The sequence below is a fragment of the Pundamilia nyererei genome, unplaced genomic scaffold, assembly GCF_000239375.1.
Source record: "Pundamilia nyererei isolate P.nyererei 1_Seehausen unplaced genomic scaffold, PunNye1.0 scaffold00004, whole genome shotgun sequence".
NCBI classification, from domain to species: Eukaryota; Metazoa; Chordata; class Actinopteri; order Cichliformes; family Cichlidae; genus Pundamilia; species Pundamilia nyererei.
In genome coordinates this window covers 2,070,956-2,082,295 of record NW_005187405.1, presented here as the reverse complement: position 1 = coordinate 2,082,295, position 11,340 = coordinate 2,070,956, and the positions used below count along the sequence as shown (strand labels likewise).

General features: G+C 40.5%; 1 protein-coding gene across 2 annotated transcripts in view; it reads left to right on the top strand.

The window, feature by feature from the left end:
* LOC102205091 (ephrin type-A receptor 3-like) overlaps positions 1-11,340 on the top strand; it is a 78,998-nt gene that overhangs the window by 39,867 nt on the left and 27,791 nt on the right. For both annotated transcript variants that reach the window (XM_005721114.1, XM_005721112.1), the window contains exons 7-10: positions 2,062-2,397; positions 3,195-3,307; positions 4,511-4,673; positions 6,905-7,013. In XM_005721114.1, coding sequence (XP_005721171.1) covers positions 2,062-2,397; positions 3,195-3,307; positions 4,511-4,673; positions 6,905-7,013 — 721 coding nt within the window. The remainder of the gene's footprint in view (positions 1-2,061; positions 2,398-3,194; positions 3,308-4,510; positions 4,674-6,904; positions 7,014-11,340) is intronic.

Here is an 11,340-nt window from a genome sequence, read left to right as displayed (position 1 = left end):
ACAGCCAGAGAGTTTGGGCTACATAGTCATGGAAAGACACAGAGAGGACGCAAAAAGATGGGGGATGATTGAGTGTGCAGGAGAAACAGAAACAGATAGATTAAGATAGACGGAGGGAAGTGGAGGCGGGAAAGGACATTGTCATGGCAGAGGAGAGAGACGGAACTTGAGAAATATTGAGGAACGCGTGCGCACACACACACACACACACACACACACAAGCATGCACACGCATACTCAAACCCATTATCAGGTTATGGTAGATTACACTCATTAATCGTTGTAGCAGGTGAGATGTGACAGGTGTTATCAGCTGGAAATGAGTAACGGTTTGTTCAAATATGTATGGGCAGACACGCGCACGCCATCTCTCTTGAATGGTGAAGAGCACTATGGAGGATTGAGGAAGGAAAATGAGAAAATAAGGAGAACCGGTGAGAGAGTTAGTCATGGAAAGATGAAGAGTGACACTCGAGACATAAGAAAAGAATAGAACAGTGGGGGAAATCGTTGAGTATCAGAGGCATATAATCTAAGTGTCATAAAAGACCGATCAGTACCAACGGTGATGATGGACAGTTAAGTGCAGCCAAGGGAAGTGAGGATGGAGAAAAGAAAAAAAAAAGACAGTATTAGAATAAGTCAGCACACTCTCTTAGAAGATTTATAACCAACGGCCTCAATTATACGTAGTAGGGGCTCCATCGCATGCTGCTGGGTCTCAGCACTGGGAGGGCCAGTCAAGAAAGTCTCAAGCTCTGCTGGTCCCCTCCTGGGGCTCACGGCTCAGCCAGGACCCTGATGAGATGTCAGCATGGAATGTGCTGCCAAATTCCATATGGTTGAAATACTGGCACCTTGCTGTGCTGTGGGTATCCACAGTCGGGGGTTTCTATATGAGTGGTTCTCATGCTACAGGAATAGCTTACCTTGATGATGTGTTTGTGTTTCAAGGATTCTTCAGCTTCAGAACTGACCTTTCCACTGATATATCCGTGGTTATAAAAGAGTTTAATGAAATATAAAATATATTTTCCTAAGTTTGGTGTTCTGAATGTTAAACACTGGATATTATATTAATCTGTCTTTCAAGAAGAATGCACTGCATCTAAAGGTATATTGGAGAGCATTTGCGTGTAACTTTCTTTGGTTCCTTGAGAATGATTACTGACATAATAAATAAATTGATAAACTAATTATTTCAGCTGAAGCTCAGAGTGATTTTAACCACTTAAATCATAAAATGCAACTGACTTTTGAGAATTACTTTGGGCACTTTCCATAGATCATTGTCCTCTTACTATTTATTATCTGCAGAGCACTCTCAGGGTGTGAGTTAATTTCACATGGTAAAAAAATCTTTGTGCAGTCAAGTATCGGCTATTTAATATTATACGAATTCTCTTTAAAGCTTTAAGATTGAAATTGGAAAGTGCAATATGATACAGTATTCTTCGATGTGACAATCTGCCAAACTCTTTCAATCACTGTCGATTTCAAAGCTAATTAACAGACTGGAAAAATATGCACCTCGTGGTTGAAGTCAATTATTAAATTTGTAATTTAATCAGCGTGATGTCTGTTCTTTATAGAAATCGCAATTCATTTGGTAATGAGCATGAAGACGATGCACATTGAAAGACTGGATATTTCAAAAAATAATATTTGTCTGTATTTCAAGGAGGGGCTCTGATAAAGACAGTTTTATGCCATGCTTCTCACCAATTAAAAGCTAGAATAGCTTGGATTAATTAGCAGGGTGCCACATGTATTGTAATACTATTTTATAGATGACTATATATTTGGATGTGCATTATTAAATCCAGTTGTAACCTGTGAGATTTTGGGTGTTTGTAGTCCTTTTTAAGCAACATTTGAAGGCAGTGACAATGATGGTTAACCAATGCTGTGCACAGTTTCACCAAGGTTTCCATTTAGAAACCTTTACACTAGATTTAGTGTTGTTAAAGCAGTTTAAAAGGAACTTTAAAAAAATGTAATAAATAAATAACGAATAGTAAAAAGATACAGAAACTGATCAGAGCCTTTGTATTCTCTCAGGTCCTCCATCTGCTCCTGAGAATCCCATCTCAACTGTGAATGAAACCTGCGTCACCTTGGAGTGGGCACCACCCAGAGACACCGGAGGCAGAGGAGACATCATCTACAACCTCAATTGCACAAAGTGCTCTGGTGATGGCAAGAAGTGCACAAAATGCGGTAGCAACGTCCATTTTGTTCCCAGGAACTTTGGTCTGTCATCAACAACCGTGTTGGTTACCGACTTGGAGCCAGACTCTAACTACAGCTTCACAATTGAGAGTGAGAATGGAGTGTCGGCCTTAAGTCCAACACCCAAGGGAAAAGTCGTGATAAATGTCACAACATCGCAGACAGGTGAGAACATGTGCACGTCCTAAACAAAGAGATCCCAATTTGCATATGAATGTATTTGTTGATGCCGGGAAGCTCTTTCACAGTATTATTTATTATGTTTCAAGACATTTGGGGATTTAATATGCAGTAAATACTTATAAAAAATATCTAAATATAAAAAAATATATATAAAAAGCAACATATTATGTGGCCTGAACATCTTCCGTTTATAAATAGCATCATGCTTATGTGAGAACTATAAACATTGATGTGAAGCATCTGTAACACTCTGACTCTAAATGACATCTTTGCACCCTTGCCTGCATGTGCAATCATATTTGCATATGTCACATGCAGGGACTGCGTAACAGAAGTGTAGCAAGGTGACGATCTCTTTCAGGTCTCATACTACTGTGTATGAGAGGTGGGAGGAAGGTGAAAGGGGTGTGGGAGGTTGTTAACCTCATTAAAATCCCCACATGCCTTGATTGTCGCTCTCAACTATGCACACACATACACACACACACACACACACACACATGCACAAGCAAACACACTTTCAAACCGCACAAGCATCTGCTCCGATGTGTGAATGGATCGGAAGTCGTAGGGTTTGGGGTTTGCACTGATCACATGAGCAGATAACATGATAACATGAGTGTCACACATCTTGTAAGCTGTTTCATTAACACAATAAAATGTCTGACATATTGCAGTATGGGTCTTCTCGTGTCATGGTCCTGCACCAGCCTGTCTTGCAGAGCTCTACTTTCTCTTTTACTCACACTTTCTCCCTTTGTTTTTTCTATTTTCTATAGTCAGCGTAGTGTTGAAGGAAAGGCGGAGCAAGGACAGTGTGACTTTGGCCTGGCAGGGCCCAGAGAGACCCAACGGAGTGATTGTGGAATATGAGGTTATCTACTATGAGAAGGTGAGAAAGACCTACACATACACTAAAATGCACAAGTGGGATAAACTGTCTTACCTAAATAAGTATTTCTCCCAAAAGGTCATTATGCACGGCTGAAAATATCTTGAGTACCCCGTAACACTACATATTTTCTAATCTTCTTGTTGTTTGTACTGCAGCCTTTGGGTATATCACTAATGACTTGTTCATTACAAACATCTACAATGCCTTTTTTCAGTTTCTCCCTTTCTATGTTTTCACTGCCTTATCACTAACGTCTCCTTTACTGTTCATGCCAAGCTAATTAACCAAACATCTGTTGAACAAACCTCGTAAAACCTGGATGAGATGATGAAATTGAGTGTGGGGGTTTTGAGCTTGTTTTTATATTCCGGCGGGGACTTAAGCCTAAATACTTACCAATGTATGGGGACTTGCGTCACAGTAAGGACAAGCATTCAAACAAGTCCCCATAGGTGTTTTTTTTAGGGTTAAAACTTTATTTTAGAAAAAAGGTTGAGAAATAGTTTGGGATTAGGAAAAAGCATTGAAATTTCATGTTCTAAGTCAGGGTAAGTGGCTTGGGATTGCATTAGATTAATGAGTGTCCTCGTGTGGACGATGGAACAAGATTGTGTGTCTGTGTGCGTGCACGCTATCTGATCATGTGTGTGTGTGGGCTGGCAGGCATTACCAGTAAAACAGTGTTAATCCGTGTTGTAAAGTGTCTTCCATTAGGTAGAGTATCAGCCTCTCTGCAGGGAATCAGCTTACTGACAGACACACTTATTCTTTATTCATCCTCCTGCACACATGTATATAAGTGCACGCACACCCACAAGGTAGTTGAGGAAGGAAGTGAAGCGGGACTAGTAACCGCATAATGCTTTGGAGTGTGGAGAGGAAAAGATTTGAGAGTTGACAGATGCTCATGTATAAATGCCACCCAATGGTCCAGCGATGAACAAATGAAAACTTAGTGAGGTGTATTTGGACCCTGGAGACATTTAAATTCAACAATTTGAGGTTTTTATTATTTTCAGACTATTTTTGTTTATTATATTATATATTATTATTTGCTCTGTATAAACCTCTTTAGAGGTTTTTGTATATTCAACCATTTTTTAAAATCCAGACTCATTTAATTTCTTGGACACTTAATATCATCTATTTTAAGTTTCTCTCCTTTTTCACTCACTGTTTCACTCTTTTTTTCTGCTCCAGAACCAACGAGAACAGAACTATACAGTTCTGAAGACTCGCTCCAACATGATGACAGTGGAAGGGCTCAAACCTGGGACCACTTATGTGTTCAGGGTCCGGGCTCGGACTGATGGGGGGTATGGGAGCTACGGTGGAGAGATTGAGCTAGAAACAAGTCACGAAGGTACAGTAAAACAAGGAATAATAGATTTTTTGTTTACTTATAGGGAATCGGATATTTCAGTTTTCCTCCCAGCTGTTTTGTCCCACTTTGTCCAGTTGATTTGTTTCTTTTTCATCTCTTTTCCTCCTACTAAATTTCCATGTGGTCAGCTGAAAATTGGAATAGCAGCCAGTCCATGTTTAATACATGCCTGTTCTTCAAATGCAGTATGCATTCTCAATATTAGAAATCTAAAAGTGCTGGTAAAAAAAAAAAAAACGGGACAAAGATTACCTCTAGAGCAAAATGTACATCCATATTATATCAAGTGTACTAAGATTTGAAGTCATCCCTGCTGTTTAAATCAATCGACTGTATGGTTATGGAATATCTTACTTTCATCCGAACAGCTTCTTCAGTTCTGCTGTCAGACAGAGACACCTTGGCAGTCTCATAGGTTGTCATCTATGTATCTGAACCAGTGGCTCGAAAGTTTTGTGGAATACTTATCAGGTGGAAGGGAGACAAGCCAGTTTCACAAGGAAGGATGTGCCGTTGGATTGAAAATCTTGATTTGCACAGAACACTGGAGATATATATATATATCCAGTCATCATTAAAGGCAAAAGCTTAATACATGACATACATGCCTTATACTTAGATTTTAATATACTAGGAATTTATACCAAAGGCAAATCCATGCCTGGTTAAGTTCAGCGGGGTTGTTCAGGCCTCATAAACAGCTTTGTGTTGCTTCTCTGTCATGTTGTTTTCAAATTCCCCATGTTCATCCATTCTTTTTATTGTTGTTGTTGATGTTAAGGTTGGGGTCATTCATTTTCATTATCACCTTATTGTGCGTGCTAGGATTTTCTACTTTAGAGGTTGCGTAATGTGTTCTTCAACATGATCAATGATTCCAAGACAAAGTGGAGGAAAGTAGAGGGGGATACATGTGTAAATGGTTGGAACTGCACTATACGCTGTCTGGAAGGCATGCGAATAGCATACATACGGATGACAGTTCAAGTAATTCAGTAATCAATTAAAGTAATTATAAACTTGGTCCTGCAACAAATGCCTTTAAATTGCTCCTACTAATGCAACATATACATCTCAATATTTAGAGCGTTTATATAAAACATAAAAAATGAGAATAATTACGTAAGTTGTGCAAATTATGCATTCTTTAAGGTTGACAGTAGAGGGCAAAAAGAAATTAGAGTTTATACAAGTCTACAGGAAAATATACCTACAGTTAAATTAATTTGTAACCTCTTTAAATCTGTGTGCTATTGAGTTTATGGTTTCAATTCCTAGTATCAAATTTTAATGAATACAACAAGGTGTAAATTATCTTTTCTTGGCTGTCACCAAAATACTCCGTGGTTTATAGAATGTCAGCTGATGAATCCGCGGAAAATTCTGATCTCACTTCTTCTATGCTCAAAAGTATATAGAGCTGTTGCTGTGCCTTCAAATAAAGGTTCACAGTCTAGTTCAGTGTTCTAAAATACAGGATCTGCCTTATGCAGCTAATCCAATATCTCAGTAATCTAATTAGATCAATTCTATTGATTGTTAAAGAAGAGGTGAGTACGTGTGCACCACAAAATATAACAGGAGATCAATGCTTATCTGTACTTACCTTGGAGCTTTAATTTGCCTCTTCAACACAGGCACAAGCACACACATATATGCAGTGCATACACACTCAGTCGCACATGTCTGCCCATGCTTAGCTAAACCAGATAAATGAGGTATTTGTTTTGAGTAATGGCTCGATTGGTGTGGCGTAAAAATCGATGCATCTTTGCAGAAAGTTCTCGGTGGTAGCCTTGTTATGTGCAATGTTAACATATCCATTTGGACAGCACAGAAGAATGGGAATAGCTTTCATGTCTACTCTCATACCCTCGCAGGGAATGTAGAGAGGGAGAGCGCTTTTCATCAAGGACCTTACTTACTATTCCATCCACCTCCCTTTCTTTCCTTTACTCGTTTGCGGCCCTCTCTTTTTTCAGTCTCCCTCAGCCTCTGTCTTTTACCTCTTTTTCTATTGCTATCATATTTCATTCTATCTCTATCCTCCTCCGCCACTTTCTCACTCTCACTTGTTATCTTTTTAACTCCCAGCCTTCCTTAGTATTTTCTTCTGTCAATTTTCCCCTGTAGAAAACATTGCTGACTTTTTTTTCCCAATCTCATTTATGCTTGCTTAAATAACAGTCTTCACTTTTTCTCTTTTGTAGATGTTTTGGCCATAGGGGACCCTAATCAGTCTACCATTCTGGCTGTGTCGATCGCAGGGGGAATTGTTCTCCTCATCTTCCTGGTGACTTGCTTCGTTGTCAGCGGAAGGTAGGGCCAGCAGTAAGAAGGGGTTGGCAATTACCTCCCTGTTAATATTATGTCATTTTGTCACCATTCTTAAATGTATTGGAAATAATCCCTGTAGCCAAAGCCTGGTACATCTTACTGTCTCGCTGGGCCACAGACCTTTATTGTTGTCCAACAACTATTAAAAAGCACAGTTATGAGCTACACTGTTGCTGTGGGTGACACGTTCTTTTGATGCACTGAATGTGGCGACTTTATTTGGAGTCAGTTTCACACAGTGCTGCTCAAAGGCGCACTTAAACGCAGCTGAAAATGGGCCATAATTTCAAGTTCTTTTCACAATATTTACTCCTTTGGAATAACAATTGTTGAAAAAAATCAGCTAGTTGTAAGAAATGCTTTTTTTGTTATTTAAAAAAAATAAAATTATATAATATTTCTGACTAAACAGTTCCCATGTTCAGTATGAACCAGTGGGCTTGCCTGAGGAAAGATATAAAAAGAACCTAAAATATCAGAAATTTTACCCTTTAAATTGATGGGATACAGTTTTTTGGCCACTCTAACACAGCGAATGAGCTAAACTCCAGACAGCTATTTTCTCAGTTGTTCTACTTTATTGGGTCACCAACAAAAAAGATTTAAGCTGAAATTGACTGAGCTTAAATTCAGTGAGCCCTATGAACATGTGCATTCATGCACACGCAAGCTAAGCGCTCTTCATATCTCTCTGTCTGTCTCTGAGGGATTACGCATGGGTGTGCCAAAGCAGGCCCTCCAACTTTGACATTTACACAGGCGCCAAAGTCCAACTAAAGGCCGTGTTATTCTGTATGTGAAGAGCATGGACTTTCAATGATCACTCTCTTTGAAGGTTAGACTGCTGGTAATGCTCTGGCTCACAGAAGGCCATAGAGGAGAAGGACGTGAGAGAAGAAGAAGAAAGGAAAGTAAAAGAATGCAGATTGGTTGAGAGGCTAGAAGATGAAAGGATGTAAGTTAAAAGAAGGCTCTTTAGAGAGGAAGAAATGGATGAGGAGAGAGAAGTAGGGATGACAGGCATTCGTGACTCACTGTACCTGTAATTAAATGTTTATCCTGTATGAGTTCAAATTACAGGAGATTAGCCACATTTTAAGAACTCTGCTACTATGCATCCATGCAAACATGCACATGCACTCGCTTAAAAGATTAGTATTGATTCAGGTGATTGCTTATCAAGCTGAGTGCTCTATTCACTATTGAGTAAGAGGAAGGTAATCAGCAAAGAAACACAGACGCACACTGCACTCAAGGCACGTGAACAGGATCGCATCAACATTTTTTTAATCAAGAGCCTGTAATGGGATTGTCCGTCTGCAAAGAAAAACAACCTGTGCAACATTTTGTGCTTTGAACGCGACGCGATGACACAAACACACACTACCACTTGTCTAATCGGGTTTCACAGGCTGGCGAGGTGTTAACTAGGTTTTACAGAGGGGTCGATGCACTGCCATCAATTTAAGGTCTCCCTCTCTTCCTCTGTTATTCTCTCTCTCTGTATCTGTCTTTCTTTCATTTACTCACAGAGGTGTGGATGCCGGGGAGAAGGCAGTGTTGATTACTGCTTTCTATTAAACAACATCTGTACACCTGTCAAGAGTGTGTGCGTGTGTGTGTATTTGTGTGCATGCGTGCATAGGTGGAGTGCATTTGTAACTGGGGAAGGAAGCGAGGATCAAAGCCACATCACTAGAGCGGGAGAGAGAGAGCTCAGGGGGGAGAGAGATGGACAGAAGCGAGGTAAAGGAGAGACACAAGTGGAGAATAAACATATTAGATAGGCAGCGAGAATGACAGGCTGCAGCAAAGGGGGGGAGAAGTACATTTGAAGTATGTTTGAGCCACAAGAGAGCTACATTTTCAGATGGTGTGAGAGATAGAGAGAAAGAGGAGGTGGGCTTTAAAGAGGAGGAGAGAAAAGTAGATGGAAGGAGAAGGAGAGCCAGGGGAAGAAGGCAGAGGTGCAAGGGGTAAAAGATGAAAAGGCAGATTACAAGCGAGTTTGAAAGAGTAGAGAGAGACGTGGAGTAAGACTAGGAGAGCTGATGGGTGGGCGATTGCACTTCTGTGTGCAATAAAAGTGTCGTCCTTGAGGTTTCTGAGGAATTGGGAGAACATTTTTATTTTTTCAAATGTCTCCTCGTGTTGTCCATTCTTCTCTCTTTTCACTTTTCATCGTATCTGTCAATCAGTCAGATTCTCCCTTCTCTAATTTCACTCTCTCTGCTTCTGCTTTTCTCATTATTTTGAACGTCTTTTGGCTCCTCAGTTTTCATTTCCTGTTCTGTTCTTGATTGATTTTCCACGAGACGTGTGTGGTGCGTTTTTCTCCATAGCTCCCCAACCTTTACTCGCTGTGTAAAAAATTTCCCCCAGTAATCACTAAATTGAATGGAAGTGCAGTCAGATCGCAAGTGGGCGGCGCTAAGAACAAAATGTAAGCAACTGCAGAAATGCATTTTGATCCAACTTCTTAACATGGTATGAATGCTAATGTGTCCATATGTGGCGGCTGTTTTTCATCTTATCCTGCACCCTGACAAATGGCAGTCTCAGATGCTGAAATAAATCACACCTTTCTTCTCAAACCATTGTGTTGTCTTTTATAGCTCGTGCTAAACAAGCCTGGAACTTGGCTGGCAATAGACAGCAAATGAAGGGATGCACAGGGGCTCTTTGACATATACAGTAAGGAAGTCCTTGGAGGATCATGATGACACAGGTGCAAACGGCACTATTTCCTAACTGTACACTTCTAAACTTATTGCTAGCAATACATTTTAAAACCATGTGTAAAAAGGGCCTTACTAAGTCCAGAATGCTAACAACATTTTGAACCATGTGATCAGCGCTTCCTATCGCTCAACTATAATATAACTTTCACAGCCACAGAAGCACATACAGGCTTACTGTAGCCTTTCCTGGCTGCCCGCTGAACAGCTCAGCCTCATAAACGGTTTGATTTGCGGCTATTCTATTCTGTCCTGCTCTCGTTTATTAAAGTGCGGTTATGTTATTGTTACTGCAGGAGGGAAAACATGGAAAAACATCGAAAGCTCCTCAGACACAGCGCTGCGCTGACAAATCACACCCGCTATTGCTATGTGCGTGCCATTATTGCGAGGCGAGTACACGCGTTACGGTGTGTGTTTGTGTGCGAAAGCGTGCAAAATGGGAAGGTGCTTTTGTCCTCCTGAGGGTGCTTTGGCGTTCTGGCAGGTGCGAACGATGGGGAGCTAGAAAGCGACTGGCATAGCCATGGATTCAGCAGATGGCCTTTCACGCAGAAAACGCTCTCTCCGCTGTTCCTCACTTTCTCTCGTTCTTCTTGTTAAACATGTTACAGCTTCTGCCTCTCAGCATCGGTGTGCGTGTGTGTGTGTGTTTGTGCTTCTGCTTTGTTTGCAGTCTAATGATCCTTCGGCCTCACAACCGTCTCCTTTTCCAAACAGCCGTAGATTTTGGTTACATGCCAGGTTCCTGAATGCCTTTTTTTCTCTTTCTTTCTGTTTTCGTGTTTTTAAAGTAGGAGTTTTGGCGAGAAGTTTGCGTGAAGTTGTTCCATCTATGTCATGCCCGTTTTTTTTTAAGTTGGTTCGTCTGTAGTCTGTCCATGCGTGGAGCACATCTGTTGTCAGAGCTGTAGATATCCGGCAGGGAGTCAAGGGTCACAATCTGTTAAAGCAAACGTCAAAAGAAATATGAAAAAAAGAAACCAACTCGAATCTTACTTCAAAATAAGACATACTACTATTTACCAAAGCTGTGTTTTTTTTGTTATTTTTCCATTGAATTGGGATCTAATAGAAATCTGCTGATCGCCATCTTGCAGTGTTTCGAATCTTATCATCTTCATTGTTATGTATTATTCTTATTTCTGAGAAAGGAAACTTTTTTTTTAAAGCGGAGTACGGAATAACAAAAGGTGACGGCGGCGAGAAAGAAACACAAAGGAAAGTAAGCTGTCATAGTAGGAGAAAGACTTTTCAGTCTCACTAACAGAGAGCGGTAACAGCTCTACCTCGCAAACACAATAGCATATCCTGTTGATGTGCAATCGTGTCTGTGCGTGTAAGCTCTTTTACCACCACAGCATCTGTTGTGGAGCCCAGGGTTATTCTTAAAAACTTAATGACACAAAAGAGGAGAGGAAGGATGAAAAAAACGTGAGGCATGTGCTAATGAAAACATGCTGCTGAGAGAGGAGAGAGCAGAGTGAAGACGCATTGAGAGAAGGAGGCTGAAGATCTACAACGCTGAGTGTAAAACAGCTCGAAAATGTATAAGCGTGTTGGGGGTGGGG